Source organism: Diuraphis noxia, unplaced genomic scaffold (assembly GCF_037042655.1).
Source record: "Diuraphis noxia isolate RWA-SAM2 unplaced genomic scaffold, SU_Dnox_SAM2 contig0001, whole genome shotgun sequence".
NCBI classification, from domain to species: domain Eukaryota; kingdom Metazoa; phylum Arthropoda; class Insecta; order Hemiptera; family Aphididae; genus Diuraphis; species Diuraphis noxia.
This window is the reverse complement of record NW_028301711.1, coordinates 35,073,322-35,094,680: the sequence shown is the minus strand read 5'-3', so window position 1 is coordinate 35,094,680 and position 21,359 is coordinate 35,073,322. Positions and strand designations below refer to the sequence as shown.

Genomic DNA, 21,359 nt, shown 5'->3' with positions numbered 1-21,359 from the left:
TCAAATTTAGTAATTCTATAAACGTTTCGATTTTTAGATTATTAAACATTATAATGATTTTATTTCATAGTAGAAATGTAATTTGACTTTTAATACTCACGTCTCACGATGTGTTTGTTGTTTGAATAATCAGTTGCGAGTACATGGAGCATAATCCCTCTCTAAATCTATAATAGGTAGGTAATTATTAATTATATTATTTTGACACTATTTATTTTTCTTTGTTAGTTAATTAGGTATGTTATATTATTATATGTAACATAATATATTATATACGTTATGCGCATTTCTAAATGTCTCCCAATAAATTAAAATTCTGAATCTATGTATCTGCATATTAAAATAATTTTGGTTAAATTTTTAAAATAAATTGTATTTAGGTATTCATGTCGGATATGAATATGTTATGGCTATCTCTATGATCATTAAACATAGATTAGCTATTAAAATAAACCAGATAAGTCGCTCTGCTGTATAGTAGGGGTTAGACATTACTCATTGTAATCAATGTAATAAATTTTAATTATAAATTTTTGCATATAAGTACGAAAAGTGATAAAAAGAAAATTATAATTTATAAGTAAATATTGCGAACCGCAAAACTGTGGAAGTGTAGGTTTGTATAATTAGTAAAAGTATAATGCTGAATACCGTCTAGTCCCCACGTTAAATATGTTTTTAATCATTGTTCTTCGGTTAAATCTTAAATATACAATTTTGTGAAAGTGAGACCTTCAAATAATATGTATAAAAAAAATTGTGTCTATTAACAATATATCATTGATATTTTTAAATATCTGTAATTACTAATTACAACTTATTAGAAATCTTGTCATACATTTTTCAATATGCAAAACAATTTTTCAACAATTTTTATTTTTTAGAAAAAATATGAACATTTAAAATACTTATAAATAGCTCAAAATAAACCTAAATATTTGATTATTCGAGAAACAGAGGAATGTTTCATGTTTTATAATTTTTAGTTTTTAAAAAATAAGAAATACAAAATAATAAAAGTCGTTTGAGAATAAACCGTTAATTAATAGCTATTCTTTTTGCATAAATAGGTAGATACGCTACAATGTAATCAAAATACAAATAGCAAATACTTATAAAAAAACTATTTGACTGTATTTTTTATTTTTTGTTTGTCTGTTGTAACAATTCACAAGGAACCTTTTATCGCAATTTAATATTATTTTCATCATGTTAAAATAGTTAAAACTTAAAATTTGTTTTTATTTATAATTTTAGATACCTAGTCTAGATTTGGAACATCTCATTATATATATATAAAAAAAATAATAATACTTCTCTAATAACAAAAAATAATCGACATTTCTGAATAAATGTAAAATATCAAAAATACAAAATCGATTTTTATATACTTCAGAATTTTTGAATTTATTTTTATATACACATTTATAAAATTAAATGTTATTAAAATAACAAAAATATATTAATTTTGATTATTATATGATTGATTTTATTTTTCATTTTTTCGTGTTTCGCATTGTGTCACGCCGCACGTCTGTTTAGTTTCAGCCTTTAGGTCATGAACCTCTGGTCATAGCTCTTGTAAGTCAATGTCTTCAATACCCCTATGAATCCTCTTAAAAATAAGTTTTTTAGTATAAATCTATAATATAATAATTTGTTTGTATGTTGAAGGTAGTGAATGGAATCATAAAGCCAATACATTAAACACTTATCGGTTTCACAAGTATAGGACTGAGATATTATTGATTTGTCGTTTTTTAAATGTGTATTTTGTTTAAAAATATTAAACAAGTCTTCATATACATTATATTTTGTTTAGTTAACTGTAAATTGGTTTTAATAATATACGTATTTTATATTAATAAAAATAATGTATTCGGCAATGTTGCAATACCCATCATAATATCATCTCAATGTTGAATTAAATATTTTCTTATACAGTTGTATTATATACTTGTACCACGATTCACGATAGTCATATATACAATCTATTAATTTTTTTTTTTTGGCAATGATCAAGTCAAAAATATTACATTAATAGCTATTAATTTTGTGCAAAAATATTTATGGTTTGTGTTGGAGGATTCTTGGCTCTGGAAGATACCTATACTGTGTATCTACATGTATATAATGTTTAACGTAATTTATTAAATATATACGCTCAATGGCGTGAAGTAGATTATATTAAATGTATCAATCTGTGAATTTTATTAGTTCTTGTAATCTAAATATTTTTTATATAATTTTCAAGGGATATATATTTATATTTCTATTAATAAAAATTACAACAGACAAATACAAGTTCAGTCGCCGAATAACTGAACATTTGGATATATTATTTTGTAACTATTAGTGGATTTGAGTACCGTTATTTGACTATAATAAATACTATAATAACATACTTTTATGCCTTAACTATAAATTGAAATAGTTTGTAAAACTAAATGTAATCTGTTGTAAAAAAGGCTTTTAAAAAAAAAAAAAATGGTACTTCTGTATTATATATCGCTCTGACGCAAAGCGTAAAAGTTGTTAAATGTATATTAAAATTTAAATTAGTACCTAGCATTATCTTAAAAAGTTAGAATTATATTTAAAAAAAAATATTTTGTGTACTTTATACTTATACTTTAATATAAAATTGTATCAGAATATTTATAATAATATATATAAAATAATAAAATAAAATGAAAACATATAGTTGAATTAATTTAGAATTTTAGTTACACATCTATTAAAATGACTGGTCTTAGATCTTCTCCTTTAAAATATCTCAGTGATGTAATTATGGTGGGGGGGGGAAGATTTCATCATATGAGGATATCCTCCACCAGTCTTTTAAAAAAAAATACAGAATTAAACTCTCTTAAGCACTTGAATTTAATAGATTTTAAGATTTTAAAATGATAAAAAATAATTCATGGACATTATCATAGTTGAGATTTTTATATCTATAGTCGTTGATTGGCGATTTAATAGAGAAGTCATAGCGTGGCTTCCACGTAAAGGCTGCTTGAATTCAAACGGCTATTACACGGGCCCGCATCAATATACATGTAATGTATACTCTATCGTCCGGATTAGTTCAGTTAGTTTTAATTATTCTTTTACAGTGTACCTGTTATTTTTATTTTACACATACCTTTTTATAATTGTTTTATTAAATAAGTAATTAAAAACTTAATTACTATTGACTAATTAGGATTTATTGCCTATTTATCAATTGCATCCTATTAACAATTTTAATAGATTGTATTCCAAATTATGGGGATAAAAAAAAATCAATAACGTTCATTTCTGAAACAGTTTATGGCACATTAGTAAACAGTATACATGTATCATGTGAATCGTAATTTTTAAATCATAAAACATCTATTTTTTTATTTAATAGAGTATGTATTCTGTAATTTATACTTCGTTACCATCGAATTTTATTTCGATTTTATTCATTAAATTAACCGGAACAAGTTTTAAGGATCGTAGTCCATAGATCATATTATATTATGTTAGCCTAAAATAATGACTCTTACAAGCTTATATTTGTAATGTTTTTCTTATTTACCATTTTTAATCATATATATTTCTCGCGTAGGGTAATGAACCAAAACGTAGTATATTATATATTATGTACGTTTTTAAAAGCCTTCCATTGTTATTGGGAAAAAAAAATTAAAACGTAGTTTTTTTTTAGAAGTTTAAACAAAATATGTATAATATTCAATATAATTAAGTTCATTAATTTGTTGCGTGACACAATATTCATTGTTTGTTACCATTTGAATGCAATCTGTTAATATTTTGGTATTGTGACAGTGAAAAAAATAAGGAATTAAACGAGTAGAAAACAAGTTTCCATAAAAGAGCTGTGTAGTGTGTACATACGTACGACAATATAATATGTTATTATATCGTTCAATAAGTCTTTATTATACTAGTTCTTTATGTTCTTGTTTTTATCATTCATTAGAAAAAGAAATAATCCATTCACGTAAGTCTCCTTGAAGATGCATCTGCTATTGTGGTTATTTTTAACGCATTCAGGGATTCTGTTTCTGTGTATTGTATATAATATATTCTCTTAAGTATGTTATAAGGTCAATTAATGCGAAGAATTAGATTGCGAAATGATTTCTATTGTCCAAATGAAAATTTTTTAAATTTTTTCTCGTCACAATCAACCTTGTATATTATTTTTATCGTGTTATTACTTATTTTATACCTAGATGTTTTCGCTGCATTAGAAAAATTACTAATATACCAGTATCTTATGTTGTGTGTGCGTATTTCAAAAAATAAAATATCTCCAATTAACAACAATCTTAAATTATAAATTATCTTGTCAGTTATCATTGTCGATAATTTAAACCGTATAACAACTAAAATTATTTTTGATGTATGGATTTAAAGAATGTATTTTAAATTATGATGTATTATTTTATAGATAGTATAGTTTATTTTCCTGGTTAATACATTAACATAATATTGTGCTTTCGTTCAATACTTCAATGTATATGATATATAATTTAATTTTATAATTCAATGGTTAATTACTTTAAGAAAGTTATCAACCAACTATTTTAATTTTATCTTAGTAATAGTACCTATACAAACTGTTAAACTGGATTTATTAATATATGTTTTAATTCGATAAAATTCAGGTGGAACCCATATAATTATTCTTTGATACGCTTTTGCTTAAAGCACTCCCTTCCTCTCCTTCTAATCCACAACACGATGCAATGTTCTTTTTTTAGATTATTACTTAATAACTTTTAGTGTTTTTTTAATGCTTAGTACTAATAAGTATCTAGTTTTAAAGTTTGTGGGCGTTAAAATTAGAAACCTTATTTTATCATACAACCAATAAATAATCAAACTACTATAATATTATGTTACGTGCTACCATTTCCATATTATTTTATTTTCTAATATTTAGTGAATTATTTAGTTTTTAGTTTTTAGCGATACTAATTTACGTAGGCCATTAATTTAATATTTTAAATTTATGTAAAATATAAATATTAAAACTATTTGTTTTTTCCTAACAATAGATGTTTTCAATTATTTTATTTATAAAATATATTTTTCGAATATCTGATATGTTATTCTATTTTGTTATTACAATACGTCAACATGTCAATACTAAATGTTTCGTTTCATTTAATACAACAATACAAATAATTATTATCCAAATGTGAATATACCAAGACAAATTTATTACCCTCGCAAATAAATTATATCGTCCTTATCTAAGTTGCAATGCTATTGTCAGCATTTGTTTGTTAATTTTATAGCGATAGGCCAGTGTATTTATTGAATTCATTTAAAGTTTTATTATTATTATATTATTGTATGTGTGCAAGTCCATTTACAAATAAAAGTGTAATGTTTTTTTACCTGGAAGATTTACGACTACCCATTAAGCTTTTAATCTTCCTGAACTCTATTTAAACGTCATTGCAACAAAATTATAAAATTTCCAGACTTTTTATACGAGGTTTGAACGCAATTTTGGATACTTGGATCGGACAAGAGGGAATAAAGACAAACAGCGTATTATAGATATAGCCATAAGGCCAAAGCTCACATGTCACATGATTTACATTTATTTGTTTCGCGTAAATTAGGTTTAGCTATATTCTATAATATATAATATTATATTATATGCGACGCATTTTTTATTTCGTATAAACTGTGTAACAGTTCCGCAATGGTGCTATATAGTAAACGCATTGATATAGGTCCTATATTGTAGGATATAATATAATAATACATCAGCTGTAAAATTTACGCAAGAGTTTTCAAAATTTAAATTTGTATGTATACTCATGCATTTCGAATTTATACCTTTAGAAGGACCAAATAATTGTATATTTGTATTGGTCTCGAATGAATGTCATCACGTGGAAAAATTGTTTTTCACTAACTTCTAATTTAAATTGCGAGTGTTAAGTTAAAGTATAATAGGATGTATGGATGTATAATAATTATTTGTAGAGTAGAATATTGTTATAATGTCAATAGTAGCATATAAGTAACATTTTAAGTGTTTATAATACTGATACAAAATGTTGTCGCACACTGTGATTTCCAGCAATTTAAACTGGACGATTTAATCCAGTTAGATTAATTCATGAGTTAGCCACTATAATTTGAAGATAAAAAATTGTACTGTAGTACTTTTTCTTTGTGTCAGCCAAACTCGCGTGTACTAAAGTTACAAACAATTTAACAATTTGAACGCATTCGTGGCTTCACTCTTTAAGTACGTAGGTACTGAACAAAGTAGGAACGGATAATCACACCCACGAGAACCAATATTAATGATTATAATTTGTATATTAAGCTATAAAAAAATAGAAATTCCTATCGTAAAAAAAATTGTCCAAATTATATTACAAGACTGCAGTGTTATAGCAAGAAAAAAAAATTTTGGGAAGGGGCACTGCATTTGGTTTTAAGAGGACGCCACACCAGCATGTGTTGTATCCGTTGCGGTCGTACAAGTGCATAGCATAGCAAATTTTACGCTCAGCAGGTCACGTTTATCTCCGTTAATTTAAAATTCAGAGTGATTTGACCTGTTATAAAAATTAAAGGCAAGGTTTTTTTAGATACAAAAATAATTTACAATTTTAAAATACTCATAACTCGCTTTAAAATTAAAATATTATAAAAAGCCTATGAGATACCCTCGGTAATAATCTTGCCTTTAATTTTTATAATAGGTCAATTCACTCTAAATTTTAAATTAACGGAGATAATCGTGATCTGCTGAGCGTAAAATTTGGTATACTACGCACTTGTACGACGAAGACAACACATGCGGGTGAGGCATCCTCTTAATACACCATATAATGCTTATTACTTATTGAATATTAGTACACCTACTTTATGATCCTTACCTTGTTTTCATAGACATGCATTTTTTTTTTTTTTTAATGCACTTGAGGAAAAATAATATTTTATAAAAAATGAGAACACACCTCTAGTATAGGTACTTAACTGTTAAACATGGATAATTTATTATCAATTATTATATAATATCATTTATTATCATTATTTATCACTTATATATGACGATTGCAAAAAAACTAAAGTGTAAAAGGTTATAGGTAATAAAGCTCTTTGCTATAGTCCTATAGGTCATTGAGATTTTATATTAAATTTAGGTAGTCGTGTAATCCACAGTAAAAATATTCGGGCGCATGTAAACTCCGCCACAAGTACCTTTTTTTACTGTAAACTCCGCCAGAAAAAAAAATAGGTAAAATTGGGTTCATGTAAACTCCGCCACTGAAAAAATCAGGTAAAATTGAGTTCATGTAAACTCCGCCTGTGAAGAATCAAATAAAGAAAAGGAAAATCAAATAGTAGTATAAAATACTAGTATAAAATCAATATATTATATTATGATGTTATTAAAAAAAAAATTATAATATAATATAATATCATATCGTTCACATTAAATATTTAAATCATAGTAAAAAAATCATATGATATATTATCAAAAAAAAAAATTATAATATAATATATCGTTCACATTAAATATTTAAATCATACTAATCATAGTTAAAAAGTATACGTCAAAGTACCTATATGGAATTACGTATTCCTTACCTACTGCCCGTATCATCATTAAAAATCCTGATTTCAGATAATATGAAGATAAAATTATTAATGAATCGATCTAATTTTGACAATGTGAGAAGGCACGTGGCAATGTGAGCTCTGACCAGGTAAAAAAAATCTGACAGAGTTTACATATACCCATTACAAGTAAGAAATAAAAACTGGCGGAGTTTACCATAGACCTATTATTACCTTTTCATCTTGACCGGTATTCTGGCGGAGTTTACAATCGCCCAAAATATTCTGTTATGTAAAATTGTATATTCTGCGTAACACCCTGACCACGTACTGAGTACTCTCAGTATATCACTATATGAAATTTAAAAAGTATAATACACAGTTTTCTTATCTAACACTGGTGCTATCATGGATAAAGAATTACATATGTACATTCTTATATTACATGTGGGCGATAGAATCTATAATATTTTATATTTGTATTATACATAATACATACCTATCTGCAATCAATTGTATATGGTTAGCATTGCTAGGTTAATACATTAAATAAACCTTTTATGAATACAAATTAATCACTATAGATTCTTTTATTATATTACATTAATATTATTTGGTCTAATTCTATATACTACTTCGGCCCAAACTGATACAAGAGTTGTAGAATGTTCCCTTATTTCCTTCTCCCACTAGCTATGTCACTGGAAAAACGTATTTGCTTGTGTCGATTTATATTTCATATCCACTATGGATTCGTTTATACTAAAGTTTTGAACGACGAACACGAAAGGACACAATATTATTATTTGTAACTCGTACAACGGCATAATTGTTCTGGAGATAGCGAGAGTCCTGGGGTCACAATTCTAAAGGGTAGTCACGTGGTTTTGTCGGGGTTTTTTTAAAGAACGATTTCGTGTCCTCATCAAAATGCAATTAAAAAACAAAACTTTTAACGTGATTAAATAGTTATTTCGTTCGTATATCATATATTATATAAATATATTATGTTTTCTCTGTTAAGAAAAATCCTATAGTCATACGATGAAATGCCGATAATGATAATGTTTTCGAGTTGCGACTGAGTGTGGGTACGTACTTAACGCGTCTTGTACCTATTACGGTTTCGCTGTAGTTTCACTTCAGTGAAACAAATTTATGTGTACTGGATGGTTGAGTGGTGCTGTGATGGGGAGGAAAACGTACCCCTCGCCGTGTGGGCCATGTATGTACGCGCGAGACAAGTCTCATTAAAAGTTTATCCGTATATCACCGTGAATATAAATATTGTATAAATATCGCCGCATACTGCATAGTATTCGTTTTACGCAAGCAGTATTTTTTTTCTTTAGGTATTATTACGTGTATGCGATATGTATATAGAAAATCGGGCTGCCAGGGATTTTATTTTTTTCGCAGCAACGCGATAATGGTTGTGTAGTAAAACGTAGTTTTCTAATCGCATTTCTAATATAATAAATAATAATAATTGGAAAATTCATATTAAGCTGAGCAAAATTGTTTTTTTCCAAAACATTATGCGTTTTTCCATCCGACACAATAAATGCATGCCAACTATGCAGGTTTTTTTACGGCTAATCCTGCCGGTTAATCGAGAATCGCTTGAGCTTCTTACCCCGATGTTTGCGCTTTTATCAACATTATGTAATAATAATTTATTGTTTCCGAAACCGCACATTCGTTTTATGGTGACTTACTGCCGACGCTTTTGGATTTCAGCCTTGTGTATTTTTCAAGGTTGTGTTCGGTATTCGTTCGTTTTCTCGTGTGTACCATATAATGTTTGTTATGCCTATATTTTTCTTGATCAGCCTATTAGAAGTTCTAGAAGTCGATTTATATAATTGAGCAGGTAGTATATGATACTTTAATACCACAGCCTTGAAAATTGAATCATATTTTTATATGGCCATTGGCCTCCGTCCGACCGTAAGTGACCATAGTGTACATAGTGTTAGGAATAAATTTCTAATTTACATTATTGGTATTATTGTATTAATGTATTGTACAGAATAATATAAAATATACATCATTCGATATATATTTCCTTTTGTCGGCAACCAGATCGATTTGTCTTGACCTTAGCAAACATATTATTTTTATGGTCAGTTTAAAAATCTTCCTTATAATATATACGTTATCCTTATTTAACTCTAAATATTTTTCGTCAAAATAATCTATAGTTCTGTATTAACAATTTTTCCAATAAAATATTATTAATTGTATGGATTTATCATAGTAATCATAATTAATTCTTACTAAATCTTGAATTTATATGTTTCAGTATGGTGGTGATGAATTTACACCAGACCCAGCTAGATTTGCTGCTCAAAAACCTGGTTCATCTGTGTACAATGCTGATTCTTATTATTTGGGTAATTGGTGTAATTTATATTTATATTGATGACTTTATATTAGTGAAAAATTTTTTATTTCATTGTGTGATAATTTATTTATCAATGATCTTTAGATGGCACAGGAAATAATAGCGATGTTTGGACAACAAGTGCTACTGCTCAACTTCAGTCTCCTACAACTTATACAGCTTATACCAACCCACCTAATTCGTTGCTGACCACGTCTCCAAACATGACACCAAACAATTTTCCGCCAACAAATACTATGTTAACACCAGAAAATTTGGTGAGAATAAATCATTTTTTTTAACCACTTATAAGGGCTGAAGCTAACATTAAAACATTAAATTTGGAATAATTCTAATTTAATGGGAGGTAATTTGAGCTTTATTAATGTGTATATTGCTGCAAACTATACTGTTCAAACAAATTCCCCCCTTCAATGGTAACATAGTATTAATACATAAAAAATCAACATGCATACAACGTTCAGGTACAATATTCAGATCTAATGGTATGTAGCCATTCTTATTTTAAAACATTGTTTTATGTTGTAGGATCATTTTAAATTTTTAACTTTTGTTTTGACTAAATTTGAATTTTCAGTGAATTCATCTTTGATAAAGATAAATTGAATAATAGTTAATATTTAAGCATTATGAATATTGATTTTAAATTTACACATTTTTCGATGAGTTTGCTTGGTTAAATTGATTAAATGTATTCTAGTTTTTAGTAAAATATCAAATTTATTCACATTTTATAAACCAAAAACCTATAGGGACATAAATTATTTTATTATTTCCTAATATTTAATATTTTACGGTAAATACATAAATACATATAATCATATAATTTTTTTATGCATTATTTAATTTTTGTACAATTTTATATTGATAACAATTCACAATGATAATAATTAAATACTTGGTAGAACTTAATTAAAACATTAAATTTAATATTATTATAGATGATTACATAATTTAATAAAAACCTTAAAAAAGCATTAATAATTTGTAAATAGGTAGCATTTTTTTATTTTGAAAATTATTGAACTATATTCTTATAAAAAAATATTATTTCATTTGTACTTTAAAATGTTTACATTTATTTATCAACTTCATATTTCAGTTCTTAAGATTACCTATAATATTTTATTTTTGTGTATATAGTATAGTATATACTATATACTACACAAACATATATTATGCTGATTTCAATATTTAAATACCAACTTAAAATTAGCATTAGCATAGCACAAGGTTTTAAAAATATTTAGCATTATGAAACAACAAAAAAGACAATTTAGTTTATAATAATGCATGACTAAAATAATATATAGTATAATAGTTGGTTTTTGAATTCTAATGGAATTGTTGTAATTTCAAACTGGCATTTATACTATTTATATGCGATTCTTAATTCTAAATTAAATTTTACGATTGTATCGTAAACAATTTTTGTATACTAAACTATATTTATTAAAAATAAACCTGAACACTTTATATCCATCAAAAGGACTTTCTCCTTTTCCAACATTTTATTTACAAAATTATAATATTATACTATGTTATTTAAATATGAGATATTATTTAAGTTTTTAAATAAAACATTAATATTTTTGTATTTTTTAATTTTATCAAATATTTTTAGTTGTCACATAATATAATATGTGACAAATATGCATTTATTTGTAATGATACATAATCTAAAGAAATACTTAATATTACCTCAATATTTTTATTCTATTCCATTGCTTTCACATAAAATTACATACAATTTAATTTAATTCCTTTTTAACTTTAATATTGGTATTTTTGATAGGATTCATTAAAAATATATTAATCTTTTTTATCGAATAATATTTTTTTACTTTTAGGCTAAAATAAAAATTTTATTTTAAAAAGTTAAAACATTGCTATCTTCTATTTAAATATACTTATAATTCTTAAGAACTTATAATCATATTTAATTTACTTGAACTTATTAATATGAGTAACTAAATAATATTTTAATTTTATTATTTATCACAATATCTTATAAATTTCAAATAAATATTCTGTTCAAACAGCAGTTCAATATTTTTTTGTATTTTATAATGTTAATGAGCTACCTATGTTTTATATTTTCTTTAATTGTTAAAATTTTCTATTTTATTTTTTCATTCCTTTTATACATCTGAGTCATGAGTTTGGTGATAATAAATGTTTATTTTTCACAGGGCTATAATACTATTGGTCCAAATGCTAATATACCTCCTAGTGGTGTTTCACCTGCTACAGATGGCCTAGGCACTTCCCCTCTACCACCTATGTCAAGTTTGCGTGGAGCTCCTCCTTCTGCTCCAAGTCCAATTGCAGTTACCCCTAGCTCAATGATGTACCCAGGACATAACAGTCCCACTATTCAATCTCCCGGGGATACACTTGGCAAAACTTTAGCATCAGTACGATAAATTTATTTACTTATTTGCTTTATTTTAATATACATAATTATTAATTAACCTACATTTATAAACTGTGTAATATATTTTATATTATACGCTGGGATATTAATAAAATATGCTTAAATAGTTACCATTGAAGGCTTTTTGTTGCTTTTATTAACAAATAACACTAACATAAATCATATTGATTCACTATCCATTTCTTTTAATTGTTAGGTTTAGTAGGGACTTTGTTTTGTCTTTGGTGTGAGAAATACCTGAATCCTATCCTTGACATTTTATACACCCCTCTTCTGTGGTACAATACAGTATTCTGGACCTACGTCAGTGGTTATGAATTATTTCAAAATTAATTTGTTAAATAAAAAAAAGTGATTTCTTAAGATACAACTATGTGTTGTAGATATATCCCACTGACCAGAGTGTCAGCAGTTACAGTTCAAATCCATCTACACCTGTAAGTTCACCACCACCTTTGGCACCTTTAGCGCCTGCAAACAGTGCCGGATCTTGGACCCCTGGCGTAGTACCACCTCATCCTGGATCTCCTCATTTTCCTACTGACCATCGCACTATTCATTTGGTATGTAATATTCTAACATTTCTAACTCTTAATATAATAGCTACAATTAGTACTAACTTTAATTGCTTGAATGAGGGTTGGTGTAAATTCTTGTATTATTTTTGTTCTGTCATTTGTTTTCACAATTTCAAAATTTTTGTTTGTATTTTAGGGTAGTCGTATGGAAGAAAGACTGGATGATGCCATAAATGTTCTACGAAATCATGCCGAAAGTCAGGCTTTAAGTTTAGCTGGTGTTCAACATTCCGCTTCAGGCATTGTACCATTATATCATCAGCATTTAGTAAGTTAAAATATTTTTAAGTTTTTTTTTTCTTAAGCTTTTATTAGTTTTACTTAATTTTTTAATTTATTGTTTTGCTCTTAGGGAAGTCCCCATTCGGCGACTGCTACAGTTGGCGGTGTTCCAAATACATACCAAACACTTTCAACATGTCAAGACAGCGATGGGCCAATCAAAATTGAAAGACTAAGCAATATCAGTATGTACTCGTTAAAATATTTTATTTTTATTAATACCTATTTTGTTTATTTTTCAAACATAATTTAATCTTATTCTTGTTTTCTTTTTACTGTAGAAAAACGGAAAGAACCTCCAGACAGTTCAGATACCAAGCCTACTAGCAGTGATCACTTGTTAGTAAATAACATCGTTAATGCCAATTCACCCCCAAACAATTCGCCTATAAATAACAATTCAAAACGACCCCGTCGATAGTAAGTTTAATGTGCAACTTTTCCCCCTTTTGTTCTTAAAGTCACATTAACTTAACTTAACTTCAGATTTTGTTTCGTAGAGGTGTCTCAGGTGTTTGATTATCAGAGCCTCAAACGAACAAATATTCATCTAAAATAAATATGTAAATTTCCTCCTAAATATTAAATATTTCGCAAATTAATTTTTATAAATTTATTATTTAGTTTTATTAAATTTGCACAATACTATTTTGCTAGTTATCCGTGATTAATGTAAATAGAATTTTAATTATCCAACAATGGTAGCTACTAAATAAAAAAAAGTGCAGTAACACGACACAACCATGTGTATACTAAAAACCAATCTAAACATTCTTATGTGAGCAGTGTAAAAAATTTTTAGTTTTATTCCTTAAATCCTCAACTGATGAATGAATCAAATTTTTAGAATGAGGTATTGACAAATGTATATAATTTATCAAGTCTAGGCTATATGCTTTTATTTTATAACAATTTATATTAATATTAACCATTTTATTACAGTAGACTATAGTCTTAAATAAAAAATTCTTGCAGGGAAGTACAAAATAATATTAATTTGTGAAAATCTTACTGGCCAAAACAAGGGTTTTCTATTATTTCCACTATTTGTATTAAAATATTAAGAATTACAAATAAGTTTCTTAGTTCCTAACTAAATTCTTTGTATATTTTAATGATTTATGAAAACTGATTTCAGATAATAACTCAGGATAGTCTATGAGGTTATGTAAAATATCATAAACTAACATAATATCTGCAAATTTATGTCTTGTACTTAGTGAGTACAAGAGGTTTTCAACAAAATAAAATATCTCAAGGAATATGTATATTACAAATATAAGCAATTCTTTTCAAAAACTTATATTTGATATTATCAACGTAATTTATATATTTTGATGAATTATAAGACCAAATTAGTGAACAGAATTTGAGTTTAGATTTTACTAATGATATATTTAGTGTTTTTTGACTTTTGTTTTTCTATTGATAAAACCTAGCAAAGCGATTTCCAACCTTTTTTCATCCGAACCCATAAGCTTAATATTTTGCTAAATTATATCCTTCAATTTAATTTTTAAACTTTTTTCACATACTTTTAAAGGGAATTGTTTTAGTTAAATGCCAATATAAAAATGAGTTTTATTCAGGAGTAAGAATGTGCAATTACAATATTGGTTTTACTAGCGTTTAATTATCTAAATATTCGTTTTAAACTGGACTAAGGTTCAATAGACACAATCACCGCAACGCACCATATTATATTGTTATATACTGATTATATACATTTAGTGTTCTATAAGACGTTTCTATAAGACGAGTTGATGATTAAGTTTTCTTTTCAACCATTGTTGGATATTTACTCATGTAAAAGAGATTACTTAGCATTTATGAATAATTAATGGAAAGTGATTTCACTAGATTGGAAAACTCACTGTTACCAAATTGTTAAATATTTGTATCATTAATAGTTGTAATGTCGAAGTATAATTTTGTGTTATAATCACGATGTTAGATTACAGTAAATTAGTATTGTGTGAACACAATACAATATATAGACTGTTGCATAAAACATTAACTTTAGTTGCTAAGTACAATTTAAAAATATTAATATACAGAAATACATTAAGAGCTGATAAAAAAAAAAAAACTTAAATAACTTGATAAATAAAAATATCACATCTAACAATATGGCACATTAATTTATATTATTATAATAAAATATTTTGTGTACAGATTCAAATGATGGTAGAAATAATATATATTTGTACTGTAATTTTTGTGTTCAGTTAACATTAAATACTGGCACACCTCTATTGGACCTTGCCTACGCGCTTGATTCATAAAGATTATTAAATAAGATATTGACTTATTTTATGACTGTTATTTTAGTTGTTCTAGTGCTGATGAAGATAATGAAGATCCATCAACTAAAGCACATAGAGAAAAAGAACGCAGACAGGCCAACAATGTCCGTGAAAGGTAAGGTTTTAAATTATTTTATTATATAAAATATAATTAAATAGTTTTTGACTAAAAATGAAAATGAAATGTTAAACATCACAATTGTTTACATTTACAACAACCTATGTTTTTATAGTGTTGGAAAGTATACACTTTCCACAATTAGATTATTTTTAAAATTAAAATTCTTAGTACCTTAAAACACAAATCATTAACTTTTAAATTTTAACATAAGTTTGAAATTAATGTTAACTGTAATGTTTCGTATTGCTGTTGTACAAGTGTGGACGACGAGAGTGAAGATCCTGAATTAAAAGTTCAACGAGAAAAGGAGCGCCGCCAAGCAAATAACGCTCGAGAAAGGTGAGCTTTTTTGCCTGCAACTTAGTGTGCGGCTCTTGGCTCCTTTTTTATATTATGTTAATATCATGGTTTAATTTTAAATTTATTAATAACTATTTATGGTTATTTACATTTAATAGTGAAATTAAATAACTATAAAATATTGTTCACATAAATCAGTGATCAAACCATTTGAACTCAGTCCATACCCCTTGTACACAGCTATGATCACCTGACAGATGCATAACCAGTTCCACTATTTAATTTAGTTAAAAACCAAGTGTTTTGATTTTTTTTATAATGATTTGTTCAAAATGTATCTCTTAATAGTCATTATAAAAACAATATTATTTTCCTTTTCGTTATTTTTAATCTTTATCTACAAAAATAGTTATAATTTTTATCCATACTAATATTATAAAACTGAATAGTTAAAAAAAAGTTTGAATTTGCTAACCTCAGGAACTACTTATTCAAATTTAAAATTTTTTTTTTTGTATTGTCCATTTATCGAGAAAGACTATAGGCTGTACATAATTAATAATGTTCTTCGATGTACTGTATTTTAATATGAATAAATTAGTCATTTGTAGATTTTAACTATCAAAATTAGTTTAATATGTAATTTTTAAAGTCTTTTTTTAAAATTAATTCATGTGATATTACAGTGATAATTTAGTTTATATTTTTGTTGTTTTTTTTTTCTTCAGAATTCGAATTCGTGACATTAACGAAGCATTAAAAGAACTTGGAAGGATGTGTATGACACACCTAAAAACCGATAAACCTCAAACTAAACTGGGTATCCTCAACATGGCTGTTGAAGTCATCATGTCATTGGAACAACAAGTTCGAGGTAAATTATTGATTTTTATTAGAAATGTAAATGCTTAGAAATCAATTTTTTATAATGTTATTTTATTAATTGTTTCAGAGAGAAATCTTAATCCTAAAGCTGCTTGTCTCAAGAGGAGGGAAGAAGAAAAAGCCGAAGACAATGTCGGACCAAAATTGGGACATCATTTATCGGTAGCACAACATATGGTTGTCCAAGCACCACATTTTCCACCCATGACTTTGGTTAGTTTATTTTTATTAAATAAATAGCAGTTTTAAATTTAATCCAAAATAATTAATTTATAGCCAAATAATCAAGCCGGCTTGCCTCATAATGGACCCCAGTAGCAATGGAGTGAAATTTCAATTCAAAAATGTTGCTCCTAAGTAATTTGGAGATGATGCCTTTACATTAAATAAATCTCCATTGAAATATTGCCAAGTATAATATATTAGTGATATTTTTTATTCATATGACATTGTTTTTTTTTTATATACTTGCAACATAAATGATTTTTTCGCCCTTTGTAAATAATACAAGCTAAGCCCGAAGTTTTAAATAGACATTTAGATTATATACTTTAAATGTAAGACTGAATTCAGTTTTTATCAGAGTATAAAATATGTACAATATTCAGATATTTTTGCTCTTGATAAAAAAAAGTATACATATATTACCGCACATAAATTTTCATTTTTATCCTGAATTCAGTCTAAAATCCATACTTAATTTATACACTGAAATGTCTCAAATTTCCTAAGCCTTTTTCCAATACAAGATTTGTTAATTTTAAATCAGTAAATAAATCACAATCATGCCAACAAATAATTGCAGTAAGTACAAATTCGAACTCAAACAAGTTCCCAATTTTCTTTTGCAACTATTATCTTTTATGAAAAATAGAATTACATTTAATTATTGATTTTTATTATTGTTATCATTGGCGCAACTTATTCAAAAAAGTTAACATATTAAGCTCTTCTAGATTAAAACCTTTTTACATTCCTAAAATATTCTTTACAAAATAATTATATATATAAATATTATTTTTATAAAAATTAATTGCTCTTATCTGCTTAAAAATAATGACTTGTTTATGTATATATTATATAAATAAATTATATTTTAACCATGTGTGTTTGGCTAAGATAAAAAAAAACATGGTTAGAAATAGTAATGCGGAAGGGAGGGGTCCCCACATTTAACATAAATAATTTATAAATCTAAAACATTTTAATTCTTGACTTTCCAAAGTAAACTATATTGCTTGTATAATATATTATATTAGCTGAACATTATCTTAAAAAAACAACATAAGTAGTGAGTATTACACAATGTTGAACATTGAAAAATCACCTTAACAAGTTGTGCTAATGATTTTTATAAAATAATATTCAAGTTACCGGTTACTTCTTAAGTTTGAGGGTTACAAAATAAATATATTCTTATATAGTTAGTAGCATTTTAAAATTAATCTTAAAATATTTACTTCTTGTCTTAAGACTCATTCTGTCATTTCTATTAGTATGATTATGTATGATTTATTGAAAGTTGATTTATACATTTATTAAATTATGTATTTATTAAAATTTTTTTTAAAAATTCATGATTTTTATTCATGTGATAAATACCAAATTAATTTTTGTTAGTATATTAGAAGAAAAACGTATGTGGTGAAGCTTTAATTTTTTTCCTTATCATTGTTTATAAAATATCTTTTTTTGACAGATTATGTTTTTTTAAATATATATCAATTTGCATTTCTTAGAGAAAAACAATTAATTTCATTACGTTTGCGCCAGTATTAATTTTACAATCAAAAGTATTATTACATTTTGAAACATATATCTCTACAAATATATTTTGTAAATTTATTGTAAAAACAGTTTCCTAATAAGAAAAATCTCCATAGAAATAATTTTTTAATTTTAATTTTTATTTTAGATTATTTTAATTTTTACATTTAAAAAAACTTAACTTTATATAATTTTTTTTTAAGTACTAAAATATACCTTTAGATTATTCATTCGTTACTTGCTGCAATTTTAATTATTTTTCAGAATATAACAATAATGGTACCTATATAATGAAAATATTAAAATATCAATTATTTATCAAACTCAATTAACAGTTAATTATTCAATCATATTTAATATATTATGAGTGTAAACAAACATAATATGGTATGAATAATTATTAATGGTCAAAGTTGATTGAAATAATTAGATCATTATTCAATGAAAAAATGTAACCCATTTAAAATATCCTATGGATACATAATAACATAGATTTACCATTATTAGCACTCAATCTCACAAAAACCAAACAAGTTTTCACAAGAAGAATTAGTTATATACCATTTATATAAGATTAGGCGATAATACATTTTCAATTAATGGTGACTTTCTTAAGCAGATAAATCATGAATTTAAAGGAAGATAAGAAATTTTAAGATAAGTTCCTCTCACCTTTCTCTACTTTGACCGCTTATAATTATTTAATACCATTAATAGTTTATTTTTCATGGTTTTAGTTACAGATAAAAGATAAATATCATATAGTTTTCTTACAACTAAATGTATGGTAATTACTATAATCATGACCCGTTCATTTAACGATTTTAACCTATGGCTCAAAAATTTATCCTAATCTATTTGTAATTTAGAATGATTTAATTTTCACAAAAATTTTTAATTACCGAGTTTTTATTCTCTACATTCTCTGGAGTCACACTCTTCCATGGCATGTCAAAATTTATACTTTTCAGATGCTAGTCTAATATATCATCCATTCTGATAACCCTAGACTATCAATATACCTATTGTCTGTATCTATGAATCATATACCTCATAATTGTTATAAGTTGTGTATTTATGTTGAAAATACAATTTTTATATGTGTTATGAATGTTTATTTATAATAAAAAATTTCAACAAGTATAAAAGTATGAAAATGTATTTACATCAACATTTAAATAATAATTAAATAAAAATATATTGAATATCAATTACATACTAGTATATCATGTACTATAATTGATTCTGTCCCATGCATACTGCTGTGGTAAAATATAAATATATGTACTTAACAAAAATATTCTAATTATTGTATTATATAAATCCCACAAAAATAAGGTCCATGTAAGACATGTTTTATTCGTACATGTTGTACAAAATATAATGCTGCACTTTAAGTAAAATAATTAGTCAAAATATATATAAGTACATTTATACTTAATCTTTAGCTTCAAGTGTATTATTATTGATTTTAAAATAGATAGGCCATGGTGCAATGCTATTTGGTTAACTATTGTATTTAGTACAATATTTTAAAACCAATAATAATACCAAATATAACCTTGCGGAGTCAGGCAATTTTTTATGGAATTTTAAATACATTTATTGTCATAACTGTTGCAATCAATAATGTTAAATTAAATTTAACTTATATTGCACCACTTCATATCAATGAGATTTCATCCAATACCTTCTAATCCAAATTGTACAGACTTTTACTGAGTGCAGTGTTATATAGTATGTATTATTACTTTCCACCCTTGGATATATTTAAAATAATTTTAACTGTGAAATTTATTTTTAGTTCTTGTATTATATTATTAATTCTTTAAAGAAACTTATATTATTTTAATTAATATAGTTTTAATAAAACCAGACATTTTTCCTTCTAAAATAATTGAATGTTTTTTTTTTTATAGAATTAATATTTTTGAGACTTTGGAAGTAAAAATGTTTGGTATTATGATGTAGATTATAATAACTTTTAATTTATAAGAAAAATGACTGGAGATGTTCTGTATCATTATTTTAATCTACATAATTTATACCTATATAAAAATTTCCCATTATTGTTATTACATTATTATTGATTTTTTTTTTTTTTTGTAAAATTAGACTTGTAATAATAAACATGCTAAAATATACATATACTGATATAAATATATACACATGCATACATTAATAAATGTGTATATATCATATTTATGTATTAAGATTTTAGTAAACTATTTGTTAGGTATAAATGTATATGTTATGATGCCATAATTTGTATTCTTTTCTTATTGAAACTCAAAAAAATGATAATACAATATATTTTTTTCTATTATTATTATTATTATTATAATTATAATTACTATCATTAATTTATATTTGTCATTTTTTAGTATTTTAATTAAAATTAATTTTGTTTTATTTTACATTTAACTTTAAAAAAATGAACATCACTTTTAACATCACCACAACAACAATGAAAGATTGTCATCCATAATATTTATGTCGTGGTTAACTGTATGTATAGGCTATATTATTTATATGTTAATTTTTGTAACATTTGATTGAGAATAAAAGATAATAATATGTATAATATTATTAGTATAAGAGGCACTTGAGTATCCTTTATATTTCATAAACCTATTTACACATTTTATATCCTACATTTATCTACCTATTTTTGTATTTCCTG

At 25.5% G+C, this 21,359-nt stretch overlaps 1 protein-coding gene across 9 annotated transcripts in view; it reads left to right on the top strand.

Annotated features, from left to right (window-relative positions):
• The window catches only part of da (transcription factor daughterless), a 35,085-nt gene extending 13,805 nt beyond the window's left edge, over positions 1-21,280 (top strand). For 3 of the 9 annotated variants that reach the window (XM_015516605.2, XM_015516603.2, XM_015516597.2), the window contains 12 exons: positions 9,899-9,989; positions 10,085-10,257; positions 12,193-12,417; positions 12,821-13,000; positions 13,152-13,283; positions 13,368-13,482; positions 13,579-13,717; positions 15,629-15,718; positions 15,983-16,063; positions 16,753-16,898; positions 16,977-17,122; positions 17,186-21,280. In XM_015516605.2, the coding sequence (XP_015372091.1) occupies positions 9,899-9,989; positions 10,085-10,257; positions 12,193-12,417; positions 12,821-13,000; positions 13,152-13,283; positions 13,368-13,482; positions 13,579-13,717; positions 15,629-15,718; positions 15,983-16,063; positions 16,753-16,898; positions 16,977-17,122; positions 17,186-17,227 (1,560 nt within the window). In that variant the 3' untranslated portion in view covers positions 17,228-21,280. The remainder of the gene's footprint in view (positions 1-9,898; positions 9,990-10,084; positions 10,258-12,192; positions 12,418-12,820; positions 13,001-13,151; positions 13,284-13,367; positions 13,483-13,578; positions 13,718-15,628; positions 15,719-15,982; positions 16,064-16,752; positions 16,899-16,976; positions 17,123-17,185) is intronic. The other 6 variants (XM_015516600.2, XM_015516604.2, XM_015516602.2 and 3 more) reach the window with 6 other exon arrangements.
• Positions 21,281-21,359: the final 79 nt, after the last annotated feature.